This window comes from Muntiacus reevesi, chromosome 6, assembly GCF_963930625.1.
Source record: "Muntiacus reevesi chromosome 6, mMunRee1.1, whole genome shotgun sequence".
In the NCBI taxonomy this organism is placed as follows: domain Eukaryota; kingdom Metazoa; phylum Chordata; class Mammalia; order Artiodactyla; family Cervidae; genus Muntiacus; species Muntiacus reevesi.
The window spans coordinates 14,703,485-14,728,252 of record NC_089254.1 but is presented as its reverse complement, the minus strand read 5'-3'; the positions used below and the strand labels follow the sequence as shown (position 1 = coordinate 14,728,252).

The window sequence follows — 24,768 nt, the reverse complement described above, 5'->3', positions numbered from 1 at the left end:
AGCCTTGAGCAGTTTGTTAAGAGCTGTAGCTGGATTCTTCTTACCAGCTGGCATGATATCTGTCATCTCCAGCAGGTAAGTGCCCTTGCCCTGTCTCTCCTTGGAGGAGCCTGTGTCTCCTCAGGTTTTCTGGAAGTTGATTGTCCTGCAACCACAGCTCTATGATAAACTCAAGGAAAGCTGTGACTTCAAAGATTAGCTTAGCATCTTTGGTGAGGATTTAAGAATAAAAGCTGCCTTTTCTAGTTTTCTACATCCTAGGAGGAAGCCAGACATCCATTTTACATTTTTTGCTCATCCATGAATTGGATTTTTTCCTATTATAGCACCTGAGAAAACATTTAGAAAGAAAACCTGTTGTTTATTGACATACCAGTAATAGACCCCCTCTGTCAACCTATTAAGATATTTAGATGTTGTTGTTGTTTAGTCGCTAAGTTGTGTCCAACTGTTTGTGACTCAATGGACTATAGCCCACCAGACTCCTCTGTCCATGGAATTCTCCAGGCAAGAACACAGGAGTGGGTTGCCATTTCCTTCTCCAGGGGATCTTCCCAACCCAGGGATTGAACCTGTATCTTCTGCACTGGCAGGCAGATTCTTTGCCACTGATTTACCAAAAATATTCAGATAGTTGGACATTATCCTTAGAACTCTTAGAGCATACAATTCTTAGAATGCTTTCTCCCAGAGAATAAGCAGTCATCTGAAAAGTTAAAAAGATCATGTCTTTAGCACAAAGGATCTAAGACTGAGAAATAATGGTTAAGAAGCTGGGTTTGAAATGGGGACTTAATTATACCTCAGAGAGACAGGTTCTTTCTTGCAGGATGGCTTCTGACCCATCCTGAAAATCACTGCCTGTCATTTTCCTGAGACTTGTAAAAGGAAAAAAATCTGATTGGGTAGCATTCACGTCCGCCAAGCTAAGGCATGGACTTATTTGCTAAAGGCTTTCAGCCAGATAGTCTACTCTGAAAGTTATAAGGAGCCTTCAAGTATTTGCTTTTTGCTTTTTTTTTTTTTTTCATTTATTTTTATTAGTTGGAGGCTAATTACTTTACAATATTGTAGTGGTTTTTGCCACACATTGACATTAATCAGTCATGGATTTACATGTGTTCCCCATCCCGATCCCCTCTCCTGCCTCCCTCCCCATCCCATCCCTCTGGGTCTTCCCAGTGCACCAGCCCTGAGCACTTGTCTCATGCATCCCACCTGGGCTGGTGATCTGTTTCACCCTTGATAGTATACTTGTTTCAATGCTGTTCTCTCAAAACATCCCACCCTCGCCTTTTCCCACAGAGTCCCAAAGTCTGTTCTGTACATCTGTGTCTCTTTTTCTGTTTTGCATATAGGGTTATCATAACCATCTTTTTAAATTCCATATATATGCATTACTATACTGTATTGGTCTTTATCTATCTGGCTTACTTCACTCTGTATAATGGGCTCCAGTTTCATCCATCTCATTGGAACTGATTCAAATGAATTCTTTTTAACGGCTGAGTAATATTCCATGGTGTATATGTACCACAGCTTCCTTATCCATTTGTCTGCTGATGGGCATTAGGTTGCTTCCATGTCCTGGCTATTATAAACAGTGCTGCGATGAACATTGGGGTGCACGTGTCTCTTTCAGATCTGGTTTCCTCGGTGTGTATGCCCAGAAGTGGGATTGCTGGGTCATATGGCAGTTCTATTTCCAGTTTTATAAGAAATCTCCACACTGTTCTCCATAGTGGCTGTACTAGTTTGCATTCCCACCAACAGTGTAAGAGGGTTCCCTTTTCTCCACACCCTCTCTAGCATTTATTGCTTGTAGACTTTTGGATAGCAGCCATCCTGACTGGTGTGTAATGGTACCTCATTGTGGTTTGGATTTGCATTTCTCTGATAATGAGTGATGTTGAGCATCTTTTCATGTGTTTGTTAGCCATCTGTATGTCTTCTTTGGAGAAATGTCTGTTTAGTTCTTTGGCCCATATTTTGATTGGGTCATTTATTTTTCTGGAATTGAGCTGCAGGAGTTGCTTGTATATTTTTGAGATTAGTCCTTTGTCTGTTGCTTCGTTTGCTATTATTTTCTCCCATTCTGAAGGCTGTCTTTTCACCTTGCTTGTAGTTTCCTTTGCTGTGCAAAAGCTTTTAAGTTTAATTAGGTCCCATTTGTTTATTTTTGCTTTTATTTCCAATATTCTGGGAGGTGGGTCATAGTGGATCCTGCTGTGATTTATGTTGGAGAGTGTTTTGCCTATGTTCTCCTCTAGGAGTTTTATAGTTTCTGGTCTTACATTTAGATCTTTAATCTATTTTGAGTTTATTTTTGTGTATGGTGTTAGAAAGTGTTCTAGTTTCATTCTTTTACAAGTGGTTGACCAGTTTTCCCAGCACCACTTGTTAAAGAGGCTGTCTTTTTTTCCATTGTATATCCTTGCCTCCGTTGTCAAAGATAAGGTGTCCATAGGTATATGGATTTATCTCTGGGCTTTCTATTCTGTTCCATTGGTCTGTATTTCTGTCTTTGTGCCTATACGATACTGTCTTGATGACTGTGGCTTTGTAGTAGAGCCTGAAGTCAGGCAGGTTGATTCCTCCAGTTCCATTCTTCTTTCTCAAGATTGCTTTGGCTATTCGAGGTTTTTTGTATTTCCATACAAATTGTGAAATTATTTGTTCTAGTTCTGTGAAAAATACCATTGGTAGCTTGATAGGGATTGCATTGAATCTATAGATTGCTTTGGGTAGTATAGTCATTTTCACAATATTGATTCTTCCAATCCATGAACACGGTATATTTCTCCATCTATTTGTGTCCTTTTTGATTTTTTCATCAGTGTTTTATAGGTTTCTATATATAGGTCTTTCGTTTCTTTAGGTAGATATACTCCTAAGTATTTTATTCTTTTTGTTGCAATGGTGAATGGTATTGTTTCCTTAATTTCTCTTTCTGTTTTCTCATTGTTAGTGAATAGGAATGCCAGGGATTTCTGTGTGTTAATTTTATATCTGCAACATTACTGTATTCATTGATTAGCTCTAATAATTTTCTGGTAGAGTCTTTAGGGTTTTCTATGTAGAGGATCATGTCGTCTGCAAACAGTGAGAGTTTTACTTCTTCTTTTCCAATCTGGATTCCTTTTATTTCTTTTCATGCTTTAATTGCTGTAGCCAACACTTCCAAAACTATGTTGAATAGTAGTGGTGAGAGTGGGCACCCTTGTCTTGTTCCTGACTTTAAGGGAAATGCTTTCAATTTTTCACCATTGAGGATAATGTTTGCTGTGGGTTTGTCATATATAGCTTTTATTATGTTGAGGTATGTTCCTTCTATTCCTGCTTTTTGGAGAGTTTTTGTCATAAATGGGTGTTGAATTTTGTCAAAGGCTTTTTCTGCATCTATTGAGATAATCATATGGTTTTTATCTTTCAATTTGTTAATGTGTTGTATTACATTGATTGATTTGTGGATATTAAAGAATCCTTGCATCCCTGGGATAAAGTCCACTTGGTCATGATGTATGATCTTTTTAATATGTTGTTGGTTTCTGTTTGCTAGAATTTTGTTAAGGATTTTTGCATCTTTGTTCATCAGTGATATTGGCCTGTAGTTTTCTTTTTTTTGTGGCATCTTTGTCTGGTTTTGGTATTAGGGTGATGGTGGTCTCATGCCTTCAAATATTTTGAAGGGAAACTGGTGATTAAAAAAAAACTGCCTTTATTATAAGAAACCCAGCTGCCTGGAATAAGTACAATGTTAACAATGATATATAAAATGTCTATGTTATGAAGTAATGCAAAATAAATTCCTGAATGTGGAGCTGATTCTAACATGATAATCGGCTAGTCTGAGGCTTTTCCCCCAGGGCATGGCAATGAAGCTACAGTAGCTTTTAACGTCACAAGGAAATGGTCATAAACATTTATTGGACATGTTCTAGATTAGCTGCTGTAGGAATCTAAAAGATTGTAAAATAATTAATTATTCTGAATAATTGTCAGAAAGGTACCAAGTTTTTTCTGAACCCTCATTTTCTAAGTATATAATCCCCAGTAGTAATTCACCCTCACACCATAGTCCTAGACCCTTTTTTCCCCACTCTATTCTGTCTTTTGTCTTGTCTGGGGAATCCTACGGACAGAGAAGCCTGGTGAGCTACAGGGCATGGGGTTGCAAAGAGTAAGATGTGACCGAGTAATTGAGCACACACGCTGTCCCTTGGGGTTGGAACAAAGCCAGTTGCAGATTTCTCCCATGAACCTTTCATCTGCCCTACACCTGGTTAGGAACTCAACTGACTCCCCAAATCAGGTACCTGTGCTGTCAGGCATGTCCTTGACAACCCCAAACTGCCTTGCAACCAAGGATCTGGTTGAATAAAAATATCCTCATTCCCCTGCTCCCCCGAAATCTGAGAAAGCTAATTTATGCCAAAGTGTCATTTACTGATACATCTTTCTTCAGAGGACACCTTTCTTGTTCTTTTTGCTTGTAATTTTCTTTTTGATGAGAACAGAGAGTGGCAGCATTCCAGGCAGGAATCTTCCCACTGTCCTTCACCTCACTCTAAAGGGCTGGTCACTTAGTCTGCACAACAGCCTAGCCTGTATGCAGACAGACCTTCCATCCATCACAGTAAAGAAGGTGCTATAGCCCACTCTTGGTAAAGCATGTTTTCCAGTTTGTGTGATGAGGTTGGGCTGTGTGATCCATATATTCCTACCTATTCCTCTTCATCCGTAACCGGATGTTGTTTTCCACATCAGGAAAGGAGTACACCAAGGCTGTATGTTGTCACCCTGCTTATTTAACTTATATGCAGAGTACATCATGAGAAATGCTGGGCTGGAGGAAGCACAAACTGGAATCAAGATTGCCGGGAGAAATATCAATAAACTCAGATATGCAGATGACACCACCCTTATGGCAGAAAGTGAAGAAGAACTAAAGAGCCTCTTGATGAAAGTGAAAGAGGAGAATGAAAAAGTTGACTTAAAGCTCAACATTCAGAAAACTAAGATCATGACATCCGGTCCCATCACTTCATGGCAAATAGATGGGGAAACAATGGAAATGGTGACAGACTTTATTTTTGGGCCCCAAAATCACTGCAGATGGTGACTGCAGCCAGGAAATTAAAAGACACTTCCTCCTTAGAAGAAAAGTTATAACCAACGTAGACAGCATATTAAAAAGCAGAGACATTACTTCGCCAACAAAGTGCGTCTGGTCAAAGCTATGGTTTTTCCAGCAGTAATATATGGATGTGAGAGTTGGACGATAAAGAAAGCTGAGTGCCAAAGAATTGATACTTTTGAACTGTGGTGTTAGAGAAGACTCTTGAGGGTCCCTTGGATTGCAAGGAGATCCAACCAGTCCATCCTAAAGGAAATCAGTCTTGAATGTTCATTAGAAGGACTGATGCTGAAGCTAAAACTCCAAAACTTTGGCCACCTGATGCAAACTGACTTATTAGAAAAGACCCTGATGCTGGGAAAGATTGAAGGCGGGAGGAGAAAGGGATGACAGAGGATGAGATGGCTGGAAGGCATCACCAACTCAATGGACATGAGTTTGAGTAAACTCAGGGAGTTGGTGATGGACAGGGAAGCCTGGTATGCTGCAGTCTATGGGGTCACAAAGAGTCAGACATGACTGAGCAACTGAACTGAACTGATTCCTCTTCATCATTCCTGTGTTGGCAGTGCCGTCTTTACAGAAAGGAGAGATTTTCCTCCTCTCCCTTGTTCTGCTTGGATCTCCAGCTTGGAATCAGAGTGTTGTTTTACTGTTTGGGGCTTACTCAATAGGCTCCAATCCATATCCAAGGTTCTGGGGCTCCTAACACCACTAGGTTTCCTGGTGACTATTCTGTAATTTGAACAAAGAATGATCCCCGCCTGTTTCCTTTAACCAACTAAGCAACAAAGAGAAGAGGCACGCCTTCTTAAGGGGTGAGTCTCCTTGGATAGACCTGAGACATCTGTGCATAAATACTCCCTGCAAGCCCTCCATGCTAGAGCCTCATGCTTGGCTCAAGGGTTAACAGAGTAAAAGAGACATTTAGCAAATGAATTCTCTGCAATTTGACCACAGTAAGGAACTTGCTATCAGTCCTCTAGAGTTGAAAATCTATGACTCTCTACCTGCCATCTATTTAGAAATTCTACACGAAAGAGATGAAAGGGCCTTAGAGTTCTGCCAAGCCAGCCTGCTGCAAGGGGCTAGGGTTGGGAGCAGGAAGAGTTGAACACTTCACTTACCAACAAGAGAATCTTCATTTACATTCATTTTATTTTTACTCTTCTGTATAATATTGGTCTCAATGGAAGAATTCTCTCCTAGGGAAGTATGCAAACATATGTAAAAGACTATTTGTTGAAGCATTATTTGTAACAGGGAAATACTGGAAACAATGTAAATGCCCATCACTAGGATAATGTGGTCTAGTTATTTAATGGAATACTGTAGAGCAGAGGAAATTAACTAGAACTATATATAGGTACCAAGATAAATTTCAATTGAGTTGCTATTTAAAATACAAATTAGAATATGTATAGCTAACACAACATTGTCAAGCAACTATACTCCAATAAATATTAATTTAAAATAAAATATAAATTATATGCATAAATGTATAATTATTTTAAGTTTAAATATTAAGAATAATATCATGCACAGTTTTAGAGCATACATGTGTGTAGTTAAAGTATAAAAGCAGATGTATGAGCGATGCATATCAATTCAGAGACAAATTTCCTCTCTCCCTCAGGGAACGGGATTGGGTACCTTGGGGGTTTCGACGGTATCTGCACTATTTCATGTTTTAATATGGTGGTATATCAGTGTTTGTGTTTTTCCATATAAAATGTTGTATCGGAAATATTTCATTATGACACGTGTAAAAAGCAAGGGTTCTGTGAGTCTGAGTCAGGTATAGTGAGGTGGATGAATCTAGAGCTTGTTATACAAAGTGAAAAGTCAGAAAGAGAGGAAAACAAATATTAAATATTAATGCCTATATGTGGAATAGAGAAATCCGGTCCTGATGATCTTATTTGTAGGGAGGGAATGGAGACACAGACATAGAGAACAAACTTGTGGACACAGTGGGGAGAGAAGAGGGAGGACAAACCGAGAGAGTAGCATTGGCATATATACACTATCGTGTGAAAAATAAGTAGCTGGTGGGAAGCTACTGTCCAGCATAGGGAGCCCAGCCTGGTACCCTGTGATGACCTGGAGGCATAGGGTCGGGGGTGGGGGGTGGGGGGTGGGAGGGAGGCTCAAGAGGCAGTGGATATACATATAATTCTGGCTGATTTGCGTTGTTGTCCAATAGAAATCAACACAACATTGTAAAGCAATTATCCTCCAAGTGAAAAATAAAACTAATTAGTAACCACATCCAAAAAAAAAAAAGGGGGGGGGGGTGGTTTTCAGTGTTTTAAAAGCTTGAAAGTCAATGAGCTAGGACAAGGGGCTCTGAAATGCTGATAATTCAAAGTTAGGTAAAATGGTCTCCAAGCAATGCTTTGTGGCCCCTTCCGGGAGTGACCTCCTAAAGCCCATCCTGCCTTCTGGAGCCATGGCTCTCAAGCCTTCCTATGGCAAAAATGCATATTTTATCCCTACCCCCACTCTTGATTCTCATTTAGTTGGTCTGAGGTTTTTATTGAGCATACCAGTGACTCTAGTGATCATGGTCAGGATATCTTTGAGACAGATGTTAATGGGGAGCAAATCAAATTCCGGGAGCCTGTGGTCTTTCCGACCTTTGCCACAGACTTCCTGCTTACAATGATCTAGAGTGAGGCAGGGGTTGCTGCAGGGTCCAAGCAGCATCATGCTACGACTTTGTAGACTTGTTAGTGGTTAACTCCTGGTCCATGTGCAGCATCATGAAAACCTTGTAAACCTGTGTGGTTTTGAAGATGGTACAGGAACGGCAGATGATGGGAAGATATGATGGGGGAAGCTAACAAGTATCGAAAGCAAAAGATGATTTTCTCTAAATTCAATTCCAAATTTAGGAGGTATTGAATTTAGATGAATAGATTTATGTTACTACAAATGATCAGGGATGGAACAAACAGTGTATGGTGAATGATATAAACACTCCTTGGCATTAATTGGGGAGAGATGCTGTTAAACCCTCTTGTATTCCATTATTAAGATAACACACAATTTCAGCATATCAAAAATATATAAATTATAAAGAAGATTATAAAAATCACCAATAATATCATCACTGAAATAACAGTTGCTTGTTACTTGTGATGTCAAGTTGATAGTTTGAAATTGGCAAAGGTGGGAGGGAGTATTTACACCACAGAAACGGACAAACGCCATAAGTCAACCCCTTTACTTCTATCCCAAAAATTAGTTAAATTTTTACTACATTGATCCCATTTGAGCATTGAACTCATCTTATTTACATGTGTATTTATCCCCCAAATTTAGATAATGCGATAATGCAGATTTTAAAAATTATTTTTGATGTAGACTATTTTTAAAGCCTTTACTGAATTTGTTACAATATTGCTTCAGTTTGATGTTTCGGTTTTTTGCCCTGGAGACATGTGGGATCTTACCTCCCTGACCAGGGGTCAAACCCACACCCCCTCCTGCACTGGAAGGCAAAGTCTTAACCCTGGACCACCAGGGGGTCTCCATGATGCAGTTTTGAAGGTGCCAATGTATATCTGACTAAGAAGTATATTCTGAGTTATTCTGGGAAACTAACAGGACCACCCATCTCACATATTCTGTGCAGGGGGAGCAAGGACCTCCGGGCTTCCCAGGGCCAAAGGGCATGACAGGCCATGGCCTCCCTGGTCAGAAGGTAAGTATTTCAGGACTGAAGGGAAATGCTCAGCTTTAGGATCTCAGTAGCTTAACTTGATCCCTGGAAGGGCTCTCGTGAACTTGTCACTCCTCTCCTTATAATGCTCAGAGGAAAAAAAACCACTTCAGAGTGAATCCTTCTGCATTTCTTTTCCTAACTACAAACATGATTACTTTTTGAAATCTCATTTTCTTCAAACTCAAAAGCCAGCTGATGAGGAATAAATCCTTACAACCTACCCACGTGGAAGATACCAGATAATTCAGGTGTTAACCTGTACAATGGCTGAAGTTCCTAAAGTCAGTGAACTGATCAGATGGCATCTCGTGGTCTCCTCACCTTGGGGTCTCTAGTTCATCACGAATTAGATAATGGTGCCTGTGCATGTGCATGCTGTCACTTCAGTCATGACCGACTCCTTGCGACCCTTTGGACTGTAGCCCACCAGGCTCTGCTGTCCATGCGATTTTCCAGGCAACAATGCTGGAGTGGGTTGCCATGCCCTTCTCCAGGGGATCTTCCCCACCCAGGGATTGAGCCCATGTCTCCTGCAGGAGGATTCTTTACCATCTGAGCCAGGGGGGAAGCCCCTGTGGTACCTGGGAGGATGTAAATAAAATGTCCCCTATTTTTTCATATAGCATATTCACACCAAAAAGAACCATGGGTCTTCAAGAGGTACCTCAGTTGCAAAGAAATGAAACTTCAGAGTTTCCCTTATTTGGCTTTAATATTGACAATAAACTTCTCTTTTCATTGTATTACAAAGGGAGAGCATGGAGAACGGGGCGATGTGGGAAAGAAAGGTGATAAAGGGGAGATTGGAGATCCCGGACCCCAAGGAGAACAGGCAAGAAGTGATTTTTAACCTCTTACTGTCATTGCACACATTAGCTGGTTGCAGCCTTCATTGACTGTTGCTCTTCTTCCACTAAGTAGGGGTTACAAGGACCAAAAGGAGACCAAGGACTTACAGTGAGTATCCATCCCAGAGGGTAACTGAGGGGTTTGTGCTCACAGAATGATTACCTTTGTGTTTTCACATTAGAAGTAGGACTTCCTTTGACACAGAATTACTGCTGGCTTCAATGCAGGGGGTGACTGAATCTGAATGTGAGGTGGACCTTACCCCGGCAGCCCTTATCCAGCCTCATTGTAGACACGTAACTACACACCCTGACCCCTGGTAGAAATGTTAACAGAGAGGTGAGCCATTTAAAAGAAACAACATGAACAAGGGCCTTTTTGTTTTTCAGAATAGGGCCCACCCCCTTTTTTTTTTCTGAACTAGTTCCTTTAAGTGCTCTGAGAACAACAATCACAAAATTGGGGTTACTTTCATGTACTGATTCACTTATTCAACAAATAGTCATGATGATGTGCAAACTTTCCCCTTTTCTTCTCTCTTGTTCTCTTTGGTTTGCTCCATCACAAGCACAAAGCTGACCCCTGAAAGCCCCACAAGATGGGAAGGTTCTAGAATTTCTATAGCAAAGTCTAATTCTTCCTTTCTAGTATCTACCTTTCCTGGAGTTGAGGAGAAAACAGGGAGCTTCTCTTGTTCCCTTTTTGATGGGTCATGGTCTGGGGATGTTGACCTTGTATGTGCAGTGCCAGGAAACCCAGAGGTGGGAGTTCATGTGATGAAGGTGAGAGCTGGCATGTGACATAGAACTGTGCATGGTTTTTACGACCCATCTGCCTTTTTATCTTTGCTGTTCCACACCATAGGTCAGGCCCTCCCCAGATACCTAGGGAGGATAAAGCGGCCACATATGCAGCAATTTCTCCCTAAATGTAGCAGAGGAGGGTGTATGTTAAATGCTCATAGGAATGTTTCCTGTAGGTTTATACCCTCCCTTCCATCTCTGCATGGAGAGCAGAACTGGCTTCCTTCATCCATTGCACTTGCTCATTCATTTCACCAACAATTAATCAGCACATCCCCTGGGTCAGGGTCTGAGCCAGGCACGGGGGTAAGAGTTGAGAATAAGAGACCATATCTCTGGACTCAAGGAGCTCGCAGTCTAATGGGAGAGAAAGGCAGGCAGAGGATGTTCACCTATAGTTTGATAAAGGCTGTGACAGAGGTGATATGTGGGTCCAGAGCTGACAAAATGAGGTGTGATTTGAGGCAAGTTCTCTTTTCCTTCACTCTTCCCTTTGTCTAGCATTTAGAAAGCCAAGGGCAGCATTAAATGAGACTCTAGTATGTGACAGGCTCCTTCATATCAGGACCTCCCTGACCCAGTACTGCAGGGTGCCTGGGGGACCCAGGTAGAGAACGGCCCCGACTCTGGACTCCTGGACTTCTAGTCCTTCTCCAGGTACACCCTTTCCTCCAGGTGAGGAGCGACCACCCTGAGCACACACCGCCCTGCCCCGGCACCGCACTCCGGATACACAGATCTCAGAATTGTCCCCAAATGGCCTCAAGTTTGGAAGTGGACAGCACTAGCCTGTATGCATGAGGTAGCCAAGGGCCAGGCGTGTGGGGGTATTTGACAGAGCTTGGGTGCACCTCACGAGTGCTGGCTAAGACCCAGTGCAGCGTAGGGCTGGTGAAGAGGGGGACAGGGAGATGGGGACAGGCTATAGACTGCAGCCCTCTCTTGCTCAGGACACACATTAATGCCCATAACTGCTCACAAGACAGTGGGGAGTGTCTCCCTGTCAGATAAAGACCCGCCAAGTGTTGCAGAAAGCTTGAGCAACACGCCCCGAGTCACCTCGCTAACAAGGGGGCAGAGCCTTCATAGCTGGAGCTGGCTTGTTGGAAGCCAGAACCAGCCTGCTCCCTCATGAAGGCTGTTTTCAGAAGGCCTCCTTTTTCTCCCCAATCGCCACTGTCTCCTATCCTCACATACTCTAAGGGGCAGATTCAGGCCAGACTGACTCCTCCTTTAAAAAAAAGAAAAAAATTTATTTTTAGTTGGAGGATAATTCCTTTACAATGCTGTGTTGCTTTCTGCCACACATCAACATGAATCATGAATAGGTATACATCCGTCCCCTCTCTGTTGAACTTCGCTCCCATCTCTCACACCCAACCCCACCCCTCTGGGTTGTCACAGAGCACCGGGCTGAACTTGTCAAAGTCCCCTTTCAAGAGGCAAATACTATTGATGGGAGTTCAAGCTTTTAATCATTCTTACCCAAGCTACTTCAAAAGACTTTCTCCAACTAGGCCTGAAGTGCTAGCGTTTCTCAGCATCTGCCTGCAATTGTTGCTCCGTGTCCTCAAACTCTCAAGGAGGGACAGCTAATAAAGATGCACAGATGCACAGTTCAAAAAGGCTGATTTAATATTAGAGTAAGGTTGTATGGAGGATGAAAAAGCATTTTAGATTATAAACATAGAAAATGTATGCTTGACAAAAGTGGGTATGGAAGGGTCTTGCAGTTTGCACTCAAGCTCTGCTCCACGCCATCTCGTCTGCCACACCTCTTTCAACAGCCAACTGCTCACTGGCATTTCTCAACTCTGCCTCCAGCTTGAGCCCCTCTCCCGAGCATCAGACCTTGCCTCCTACTGCCTTGTCAGCTGGGTGTCCCACAGGTGCCTCAAACTCAGCCAGAATCAAGCTGAACCCAGCTTACTCTTTATTAGCTCCAACCTGTCCCTGTCCATTTCCTCCCTTCTGCCAAGAGTGGCTCTGCTATCATTTACCTCCTAGACTCCCTCTTTCCCTCATCCTCTCTTCCAATTACTCACCACCCCCTTCATCTCCTTCTGCAATACCCCTCCAGGCCATCCCTTCCCATCCATCACTTCCACCACAATTTTCTGGTGTTAATTTTCTTTGCCCATACCATTTAGGAATCTCAGACTGCTCCACTGGCTGCCAGAGTCAATCTTCTTAAATAAAAGTGCAACCAGTTCCCTTGTCTGCCATGGACCATGTCTGTCCTCACTGCTCAGGCTAAGTCCACACTCTTCAACGAGACACAAAGGCTCTCTAGAGGATCTGTGTTCCGCAGTTCCTGTCATTCTTCCTGTCACATACCCTGAGTCACACGTTTACTCAAGGACTGTAACGCACTGCGTTTTGTGTGTTTTGTCCCCTGCCTGGAAGCTTCTTCCTCCTCCTCTCTTCACCTCATTCCACCCTAGTCAGAGTCTACCAACCTCTCCGGACCACAGCACCAACCTCACTCTCCCACCCCTGGTATTCCGGCAGATCAATGTGGTTTCTTGGTTCTGATCCAACAGCATAGCACAGTATTTGTTTCTTTGCCTACTTGCTACTAGACTCATGTTAACATGAGTCCTTTGAAGGATATAAATTTGATGCCTTCATCATTGGCACTGAGTAACCAATATTACTCAGCAATTTTAGTAGAAAGAGTGAAACCATTCATTCCAGGGACTGTAAAGCAAAGATTACATGGAAAATGTTGATTATATAGAAATATGACTACTTAAAGCATATTAGACCTGGTTATTCCATAAAAGCACAGTGAAAGGAATTAAATGCAACCTTGATACATAAATTGCTCTTACAAGTCAATAAAAGATGAAGATTCTAATAGAAAAAAAAATGGACCAAGAACACGCAAAGACCATGCACAAGAGAATATAACTGGAAGCACACATATAAAATTTAGCCTCACAAGTAGTGGATTAAGTGTAATTTAGAACAGTGAGATATTTTTCTCTATCAAATGGCAAAGATTATACAGTAATAATAACCAGTATTGTGTCTCTAAAACAAAACAGGTTTTCCTATGTACTACTGTTAGATCTGTCAGTTACCACAACTTTTCTGGAGGATAGTTAGGCAGTCTGCATCAAGAACCTTAAAATGGCCATGCCTCTGACTCCAGAAATCAAGTTTTTCAGAACACTTGGTAATATGGGAAATTAACTATGATATATAATACTAAGTGAAAAATTATAATCATAAAACTTGCAGTATTTTCTCCACTTGTAAAAATTAAAAATAACTATATTAAATATGTAACATTTCCCCTGCCAGGATATAAAATATAAATATATTAATATAGAAATTTTCCTTTTTAGACATACTCTAGTTTCAGATTTATTAAATGTCTCTCTAAATGTGGAAAAAGCATGACAAAGCCTGAAAAAGATAACTGTTGATTCTTTTATTTCATATAATTTAAAGAATCTCGTACTGGGAGTAATTTTTGTATAGCCACTTGAAAATAGCTTTCACTCAATTTACAGTAAAAAAAAAAATCTAAATTAAAATGCCATGAAGAGTCTCCATATATCCTTCTGTTAAGCCATGCCACTGGCTCTGTCACCTTCACCCCTGTTCTGTCATTACAGATCTTTCTCTTTAAAACTTTACATTTGCAGCTGTTACATTTTATCTTCTTAGAAAAGGCCCGCTGCTTTTCCCTGTTGAGGTTTTCTGGGCTTCTGCTTCTCCGCTCTGTTAAGTTAATCATCCCTGTCAGCTTCTCGTCCTTGGCAGATGTAGCATCCCGACTCTGCAGACCCATCGCAGTCATTTGTAAACATGCCATGTGGCACAGGGCATTGGCAGATTGACTCCGAGCAGTCAGCTCATCTCAGGCCCCTCTGATGGAGCTAGTGAGGAGCAGGGCCTGGAAGCAGCACCCAGGAACCCGGGGACATTTCATGGAGAAACTCAAGTGAGAGTATTAGGGAACTAGGGTGGAGACTCGCAGATTTGGGGACTGGTACAGAAAGAGGGGAGAGAATACAGTACAGAACGAATTCTCTTTCAAACCAGGTACTTGTGCTGGTTGGCTAGCACATGTGGTTGAAATCACGTAACCAAGGCATACGGTGCCCACGGCATTGTCGTCCTGGGTATCTGCCGGGGACTGGTTCTAGCACACGCCCCTCCACCCGGGAGGTACCGAAGTCCGTGGATGCTCACGTCCCTCACATACAGTGGCGCAGTACTGTCAGCCCTCTGCATCCACAGATGCAGAACTGTAGGGCGTACATCCTTTGGGGGCCATACCCTGTGCTAAGAGCTGTACGTGTCACCTCGTTTAATCCCACCACAGCCCTGAAACACAGACCACTGTTAGGTCACTTCATGCCAAGGTCACACAGCTGACAAACACCAAACTGCAATTTGAGCTTCAAGTCTCAGCTATTACATCTTATAGCTCAAATGCATTTCAATTATAATATATCATAGCCAACTTTCAACCTCTGTATCTTATGTAGCCTGTAGTTATCTTAAGATAACTATGCATCTTATTTGCAGCAGAAGGATTAATCAAATAGCCCAATGTTGACTATAGGAAGACAGTCCCTTTTATGACTGTAGGGGAAAATATTATGGCCACACAATTAATACATTTTCCTCTTTTTCTCCAGAAAGAAGAAATCATCAAGCTTATTTTTGAAATATGTGGTAAGATTTGATGATCAAGAAAGTAACCATCACTTTAAAGTACCAGTCCCACTATGTTCAAGATATTGCATTTACCCAGAAGATGTATACGGTGGAGCTCATGAGAAAGTCTCAACTTCATTTGCAAAGTTGGTGGGAAACCAAAAGGAAGCAGTGTGAGGGGCTGTGGGAATCCTGATTTAAGGAAAGAAAATCATTTTCCCAGAGGGGTTAAGAAACATGAAGACACGAGAGTCCGTGCGCAGCCAGGCCCTTTGTTAGCACTGAGCTCATTTGTGTTCGGTGACATTTACCTGAGCCTGGGAAGGATAGAACGACAAAGCAAACATGACTGCAGGGCCTCCCTGGTGTTTGAGTCCAGCCCAGCTGGGGACAATAATGTCTGTGTTTTTCCTGGAGCAACAGGTCTTTCTAAATTGAGTTTTGAGACCTACATCTAGAGTGCCTGCCACTTCAAAAGCAAGAGGACCGACTTCAGAGGTCCCCTTGTGTCACAACTCTATCTAAAGGCTTCCGTGGTGAAATGTGTGTGCGCTCAGTTGCTCAGCTGTGTCTGACTCTTTTGTGGCCCCTTGGACCGTAGCCCACCAGGGTCCTCTATTCATGGGATTTTTCCAGGCAAGGATCCTGGAGTGGGTTGCCATTTCCTACTCCACGGGATCTTCCCCAGCCAGGGATCGAACCCGCATCTCTTGTGCCTCCTGCATTGGCAGGAGGATTCTTAACTGCTGAGACACCTGGGAAGCCCCTATGGCAAAATAGGCTTAAAACAGAGTTATCAGAACAAGGAAGTGAAGCAAACAGATTAGCCAAGAAGCAAGCAATTAATGGATCATGAAGATAAGAGAACCTTCTGGGTTTAAAATGGACAGAGGAAGGAATATCGTTATCCTTCCACATAGGGAACCCCAGAACTGGCTTGTCCCCCAGAAGACTTCTGGACGTTACGAAGCAGCCTGGGACTCTCTGTGGTGACAGGCTAACTTAGACGCTGCTTCTGAGCGCTGGACATCCTGTAAAATAGCAGCCCGTTTCCTGATGATTTATCGTGGGAGTGCCGTTGGGCAACATAAGGATACGAATACACCCGTGCAGCCCTGATGCTTTTTATTGCTTAGGGACTCTGGCAACTGCTTAGACTGATAAACCATAAATAGAAGGTGTTTATTGACCAGAGTTCCTAGATCACTCCCCTTGAACAGTTTCACAGGGTAAATGTTCCCCAGGCCTCTGTGATAAGACGGGAGCCACCGTAGGGTCACTGTGGGTGACCGGGGTCATAAGCCAGAGTAGCGGGGGGCTACTATGTTTATGCCCAGTTAAAGATCCAAATCTTTCCCCCCCAATTAAAAAGTTTCACCCCATTACTTTACTCACTGGCCACTCCAATGAGCAAGTGTTCATTTTCACATAAGGATATGGTTGAAGACTGAAATACTAGCGTTCAGATTCAGATTAAATACGCATGGTGGAATGATAAACAGCAAATTTAGAATGGTGGTTATCTCTTACAGACAAGGAGGGGATGGGATCAGGAAGGCATGCAAAGGGATGCTGAATCTTTTTAAAAGATGTTTATATTTTAATCTGAGAAACTGGCTAGCTGTTTATTATGTTATCCTCTACAGCATTTTGATTTTTCATGTGGGAGGTTTTTTTTTCCCCCAATGTATCATTTTGAAAAGAGTCAGGCATAGAAACTAGAAGGGAGACAACTGTCAGCTGTGTTCACGGTCACAGAAAAGGAAGGCTACAGTCCAGGTCTCTGGTTCATTCCCGCCCCCTCCCCTCTCCCTGTGATGTTTTCAGTTTCATTCCTGCTCTGTTTCTGTGTCCACATCCCTGTTTCAGGTTGTGGGCGTAAATGCAAAGAGACTCCGCTGGAGCTTCTGTTTGTGATTGACAGCTCAGAAAGCGTGGGGCTCAAGAACTTCCAAATCATCAAGAATTTTGTGAAGACCCTGACGGACCGCGTGGCCTTGGACCTGACCACAACCCGCATAGGCATAATCAACTACAGCCATAAGGTGGAGGAGGTGGCGCACCTGACCCAGTTCTCCAGCAAGGACGACCTCAAGCGGGCTGTGGACAACATGCAGTACCTGGGGGAAGGCACCTACACGGCCACAGCGCTCCACGCCGCCAACCGTATGTTCGAGGCCGCCAAGCCCGGTGTGAAGAAGGTGGCCTTGGTCATCACTGATGGGCAGACAGATAGCCGAGACGAGAAGAATCTGACCGAGGTGGTGAAGAACGCCAGTGACATCAATGTGGAAATATTTGTGATTGGGGTAGTGAAGAGAAATGACCCCAACTTCCACATATTCCACCAAGAAATGAATCTGATTGCTACTGACCCAGATAGTGAGCACGTTTATCTATTTGATGACTTCATTACTCTTGAAGGTAAGACAGTTCCAGGGGAAAAGAATTTATATTGCCTTTCCAAGAACCACATTGCTGGATGATCCTGCCCAAAAATGGAAATCAGAAGGCTACTGAGGTTTACGCCAGCATTAAATTGTAACACAAACTCTGAAGGAAAAGAGGTTTATATCATTCAGTTCAGAGAGTACAGTCCTTATCTTTACTCATTTGTAGTGAGTGCTGATTTGGCCATGGAGTTGTTTACCTGGGGTATTTACGACAGAAGGGCTGAAAAGAAAGGACAGGACTTGAGAGCATTGCTTAGCATAGCTTCTGTTCTAAAAGTTACCTAACTTGGGTAAGAGATGGAGCAAGCCCACAGCAAGGCAGAAAATAACCATGGAATCAAAATGAATTAATGAGTCCAAGATGAGTGGGAAAAGTTAGGGTAATCTAAAGAGATGAGGGACATAGCAACTAGAATTATTCTCCTCTATTCTCTCTTCTCTGCTTTTATGAAAACAGATAATGAAGGGTAAACAAGTTGATGTCAGGAGTTTATCTGAAAGAACAACATTTTGAATATGCTGCTTTACCCTTTCACAAGAACTGATATTTCCTAGTGAGGCATGCTAAAACACTGACTTACCTGTGATTCAAGTGTGATCAGTATCACTTTAGAATGAAACATTCCAGGTCACTGGAAACTCCTAACACACAATCTGGCAGAGCCCACACCCAGAAAGCTTATGAAATAAGTAAGAGCTATACTTACTGTATAGATCTTCAGGCTTCAGTTTGGCCCCATCCTTCCTTCTCCACTCATCTGGGAGTGGGGCCTGACTTGGCCTGGCATGGCCTCCTGGCCTCATCCTGGTCCCGGGGCTCTGGTACCCACACAGCTGGCCCTACGGGAGCAGAGCACACTCAGAACCTTCCCACTCTCCCTCACACTTCAGACCTTCCTAACCTGGGGTCTGGCTTCCTTAACACTGGATGACTGGAGGGTTTATCTGGTGCATTCAGTCTCACTGGGCAGTTAATGTGTTAGAAATGGCCAGAAATATTATGCATTTTAGAGACAAGTTGTATTTTAATAACTGAAAAGCTCTGTCATCTTAACCAAAGAAGTTACTAATGTGAGGGGTGTATTTTTGGAATGGTTTGTCTTTTGCAGTCTCCAAAATCAGAGCTAATTGCCTGGTAAACTTATTATGGGTGAGACTCACCCCTTCACAGAGTAGTTCCTTCTGGGTAAAATGAATTTAAGTCATCTGTTTGCCTGTTTGGACCACTTGTTGTTGTTCAGTCACTAAGTCATATCTGACTCTTTGTAACCCTGTGGACTGCAGCATGGCAGGCATCCCTGTCCTTTACAATCTCCTGGAGTTTGCTCAAACTCATGTCCATTGAGCCAATGATACCATCCAACCTTCTTATCCTCTGTTGTCCACTTCTCCTCCTGCCTTCAGTCTTTCCCAGCATCAGGGTTTTTTCCAATAAGCCAGTTCTTCATATCAGGTAGTCAAAGTATTAGAGCTTCAGCTTCAGTTTGGGCCATTTTATATTATTACATTAAATTATTTTAGATGGCCTCTTACAGATGATAGAAAAATGCTTTGAAAACTTAGCTCCTCTAGTGGTTGACTTCAGGTGCCGGGCAAGTGGAGAGTGCAGAAGATCTTTATAATAAACAGATTTGAGTAATGTTTCACTGCTCCTCCAAACCTTTTTCTACTTCTCTTTCTTAAAAGATACCCTGAAGCAAAAATTATTTACAAAAAGTTGTGAGGATTTCGAAGCCTACCTCTTTCATATTTTGGGTTCATCACCGCTTCAACCTGGATTTGGGATATCAGGGGAAGAACACCATGAATCCACTCCAGAGCCCCAGAAAGAAATTACTGAGTCTGTAAGTAACTATCTTGCTCAACTTGTGAGCCTAAATGGTATATTCTGTCTGCTCTACACCAAAGACCATCTTGTCCTGAGCTGTCAAGAATCAACTGATGTATGGATATTTTCAGGTCCTTAGCTCTAAATATTAGCCTTTTGTCTCCAGATTTTTAGTTCTGAAATAGCTCTGGGGCTTATGAGCATGAATATGAGACTGATAAACATTTCCATGTTTTATAATTATTTATTAAATGCCACAAATAATATTTTTATATTATGCCTCTGCCAGAGTCAAAAGTAATCACGTCCACTAGAACAGATTAATATGACACTATCCAAATCGCCCCCTTGCCACATTTACAGATCTTTCTGTACCGGGTTGCAAATCTCCCTGTCCGTCCGTGTATCCACTCCACACTTCGCCCCTTTCAAGTTTCTGGCAAATGCACACATGCTCAGTCTGCACTCTCCCTCCCTCCCCCCCGCCTTGCTCACTTAGCTTCCCCCACCTGCACCCAGGGCCAGGACAGGGAGGGAGGCTATGCTTGCATATGGCACACGGCGGATGCTTCGTTTCAGAGCTCCCCAATCGTGTGTGTACGAGAGAACTACCTCCTGAATGTATTGAGACAAAGGTGATTGTCCTTAGAGCAAGCCTCTGAGCACTGACCTCAGCCAATCAGGTCACAAGCAACTCTTATAGGTGAGAACTGGAGAGCCTCTCATAATTACTGGTGAGTGAGTGATGTCATTTCTTTCCCACCAAGTTACAACTAAAGCTGGTGTGAACCGATATCTCCCACATGTACAGACATGGTCTGGCAAGCAAGTACATAGCAGTGTCCCTATTTTATAAGCTCAATGAACTCCCCCTGTGGTGTCCTTTTATGAAGTTTTCAAAGACATGGAAGATTTATTTTGAGCCAGTGCAACAATGTTCAAGTATCAGGATTCCACTAACTGACTAGGAAAGGAAGACTTGAGAAACGCCCAGACCAGTAGGTGAATGCAGGACCATTCAGGAGTCAGGCCTAGGATGCTAGTCCTGTTGTTGTCTAGTCATTAAGTTGTGTCCGACTCTTTGCCACCCCACGGCCTGTAGCACACTAGCTTTCCCTGTCCTCCACTATCCCCCGGAGTTTGCACAAACTCATGTACATTCAGTCGGTGATGCCATCCAATCATCTCATCCTCTGTTGTTCCTTTCTCCTCCTGCCCTCAATCTTTCCCAGAATCAGCCAACTTATTGAAAAAGACCCTGATGCTTGGAAAGACCCTGATGCCATTCTTATGGAGACAGATTATAGGGCTCACAAAATTTTTATATAATATCCCAACATAAGACAGAAAAGTCTGTAATCTATTTGATTAAATACTAACCAACTTCAATATGGGTAATTCCAGCTGGGGCAACGGACTGCCCCTGGACTGTAGATTGAAATTAACACACACTTATACCACATGGTCTAGATCAGGGGGTCAATAAACCCTTTTTGTGAAGGGCTATACAGACATAAGTTTGGGTAGACTCCGGAAGTTGGTGATGGACAGGGAGGCCTGGTGTGCTACAGTTCATGGGGTTGCAAAGAGTTGGACACGACTGAGTGACTGAAATGAAGTAATATAGAAAAGATTTGGGATTTTGCAGGCCACTTCATCTCTGTTGCAGTGACTCAACTCTGCCTTAGAAGTGCAAAAGGAGCCATAGCCAGTACCTCAATGAATGGACATGGCTATGTTCAGATAAAACTTATTTCCCAAGACAGGTGAAAATTCACATTCAGCCCATAGGGGTTTGCCAACCGTGGTCCTTACTAAGCATTTGAAAGTAAATTATAGACAACAATGTACACAGTCTATCTTCTCTTTCTCCTGTGATTTATCTCTTTGTCCCGGCCCTAATCAATTCATGTTCCTTTCTGAAAACTACCTAAAAACAAACTCAGGTTTCATTCACCAAGCAGTGTCTAAACAGAACTCTCCTCAAAATCAATGAATTCCAGTGAGATGTATTGATCATTTATTGCAGTGCTCAAGGGTGGCTCTTATGGCACAGTTCCTGTCCAATAGAAGTCCACGGTCTCTCAGAGAATGGATGAGGACAGGGAGTATTAAGAACTTCAGCAGAGCTATGGAGGAAGCTCAAGAGATGCTGCAGTTAATTTCAGGGCAGAGTAACGCAAGGCTTTACAAAGGAGCTGGTGTTGAGCTAAGTTTTAAGACTATGTAAGAGTTCTTCAAGGCAAGAGCAGGAAGAAGGGTATTTCCAAGGAGGAGAAACATGTGGGGACAAAGGGGGAATCCATAGGGAATGGCATTTTAAGAAATTAGGACAAGTTCAATCTAACTGGAGCCAAAGGTGTACCTGCAGAAGGTGAGAGTTAAAACTGGACAAATAATTTGAGGGCTAATTATAAATGTGTCAAACTAAGGAGCTTGAACTTCCTCCATAGGCCAGGCAACCAGAAGAAAGCAGAGGAGTTTTAAAAACAAGGGTCATACAGTCACATTTGGTTGCTGGGTAAAAGATAAATAGAAGGAGGAGGAGAGAAGACTGGGATGTGAGGAATAATGGTCCAGGTGAGAGATAATGAAGACAGGGGCCACCAGAATAAAAGCAAGCACGGATTGAAAAGCCATTTCTGGGTAGAAAGAACAGGAATTGAAGAGTGAATGGAGGTTAGGCAGAGGGCTTGGGAATGATGATTGGATTCTAGCTTGGAGATAGGGTGAACTGAAACATCCACTGCGATGGCGAATATAGCAGGTAGGGTAGGGGTAGGGTTCTCTGAAGGAAAATAGGGGGCTTAATCTGTACCAAAGTGGAAGTGACAGAGGGACATTCAAGGCAATGACACAGAATGAGGGACAGCAAGAAGACCCTGTGACTCTGGTGTTGTGGCCCAGGAAGTTAGGTGCCCTGAGAGACAAGTGACGTTAACACAGAGGAAGCATTATGGCAGAGGAAGCATTCTAGTAGCTGGGGAGGGGAGGGCCTGAGAAGGGTACATCCAAAATAGTTTAGATTTATAGAACCAAGAGTTACATGGTGGGCATCAGTTGGATCTCCCTATAGGGCTTCTTACTGAGAGCGGGAGCTTGTAATGAACTCCTAATGGGAGTTTGTAATGAACTTGAACTTGGATAGTCTCTCTTGAATCTATGCCTTTTCACCCTGGCTCTCTTTGCAGAAGCACTGAAGTAAGACTGAATTTTTAAAAATGAATGATCCTAGCAGATATTTAGTCTGAACAAACATATATGCATTTATATTCACATTTAGATCTGTCATGTGTATATATAATGTATGTTCTTAGTTGTTCAATCGTGTCTGACTCTTTGTGACCCCGTGGACTGTAGCTTACCAGGCTCTTCTGTCCATGGGGATTCTCCAGGCAACAGTACTGAAGTGGGTAGCCATTCCCTTCTCCAGGGGATCTTCCCAACCCAGGGATCAAACCCAGGTCTCCCGCATTGCAGGCGGATTCTTTACCATCTGAGCCACCAGGGAACACTCATAAATACAAAAACGTATTTATATATCCATGCATGCACACGCTTTATCTAAAAGTATAATTATAGTATTGAAATCCAAAGTAAAATGAATCTGTCAAAACCTTCCAATCCTCAGTTTGTTCCCAAGCCTACCCTAGGCAACATTGCAAAATAAATGATGTCAGAAGTCCTGTTTCCCTTTTTGTGTTTCTAATTTCCTTCTCTGTTGTCTTCTTTTTATCACTCCTTAAGATACCAAGCTCAGTATTCCTTCTTCCTCTCCTTTCTAGCAAAAATCTACTTTTTAGGGAAAAATCTATTAACAGTTATTTACTCCTTTGTGAGTGGTGTAAGCCAATGGGTTGACTCAAGTCAAGAAAGACTTGCATTTGAATTATTTTATCTAATTGTGTAATGAACATGATGTACACTAAACGCCTACAAACAGATGTGCTGTGAAATATAGAAAGCAGAAGGATTTCCAAGGTTCTGCTAAGTTCATAAAGCTTTGGCAGTTCCTGTTCTGTTGCCCTTTTGGGCCAGTCTTAGGAAATGAAACATGTACATCATCAGTTCTATTCTGTCTCTGCTGAAATCTCAGGAAAGTTTATACTTTCTTCTGAAATCTATCACATTTTACATCGTTAATAATTATTTTTGTAGGTACCTTAACTCCCCTTAACTCTTTGGAGAAGGAAATGGCAACCCACTCCAGTATTCTTGCCTGGAGAATCCCATGGACGGAGGAGCCTGGTTGGCTACAGGGGTCGCAAAGAGTCGGACACAATTGAGTGACTTCACTTCACTTCACTATCTCTCCTAATGGATTTGAATTCCTTGAGGACATCTATATTTAATTAAACTTTGTGTCTCTTGGGACCTAGACTTGTGCTTCATCTTGTACACAGTAGATGCTCAATAAATAGGTAAGGACCAAATGAAGGCTATACCAACTGTTAGGCTAAAAAAGAAATCTGAAGATTTTCTTCAGGGAAAGTCATCAATTATACTGTGATTCAAAAGACTGTATACATAAGAAATCCTTATCTTTTATGGGACTAACAGTGTTGGCACTTCATGTTCCTTCCTTGTTTTAGGGTGTGACCAGCTGGAGAAAGATTTCCTGGATATAAAATGGAGCAGGGCAATTAAGTCAAGTAAACATCATTAATCAGATCAAGTGGCCATAACCAGTAATGGCCCACTAGGCAAATAAGTATATGAATTTCCTGCATGAAGTCACTTTTTGTCATTCTAAATGTATTAATAAATAATGTCAATGCACAGGGCCAACTCGTTGGAGCCAGTTTATTATAACAAGATTCCATATTTATTTTCCCCCCTTGAAAGAGCAGAAAGGAAAGAAGCCCTGTCTACCCCTTCCACAAAGCTCCTTATTTGTAAGATGAAAAATTGTTCCCAGATTGCAAACAACTTAGGTAACTGGCAGCAAAGGTTTTCTTTTTTCCCCTCTCTGTAGAAAGGAGGCTGTGGGATTCCTATGAAGAATGACTGATTCCATAGCAACCCAGGGAAGTCAATCAAGCTGGTGTGGGAAGAGTCCCTCTGAGTAGCTCCTGCATGGGGGTGGACAAGGGCTGGAGGCAGAGCGGGAGCCCCAAGTCCTCTCCTTTTATATGATGTGGTCCTGATGTATATAGTCCAGTGCCAGCCTTAAGCTGAGCAAACAGCTTCCTCATTTCTGTGGGAGTAATGGATGCTCTGTACTGAAGTCAATTACAAAAAGCCAAAACAGCAGGCTGACTCCGCCAGCTGCCCCACCCACTCTGTGACTC

General features: G+C 42.6%; 1 protein-coding gene across 1 annotated transcript in view; it reads left to right on the top strand.

The window, feature by feature from the left end:
• The window catches only part of COL28A1 (collagen type XXVIII alpha 1 chain), a 183,145-nt gene that overhangs the window by 145,570 nt on the left and 12,807 nt on the right, over positions 1-24,768 (top strand). The window contains exons 28-33 of the mRNA XM_065938605.1: positions 8,778-8,846; positions 9,619-9,699; positions 9,789-9,824; positions 15,178-15,214; positions 17,066-17,620; positions 19,336-19,493. Of these exons, the coding sequence (XP_065794677.1) occupies positions 8,778-8,846; positions 9,619-9,699; positions 9,789-9,824; positions 15,178-15,214; positions 17,066-17,620; positions 19,336-19,493 (936 nt within the window). The remainder of the gene's footprint in view (positions 1-8,777; positions 8,847-9,618; positions 9,700-9,788; positions 9,825-15,177; positions 15,215-17,065; positions 17,621-19,335; positions 19,494-24,768) is intronic.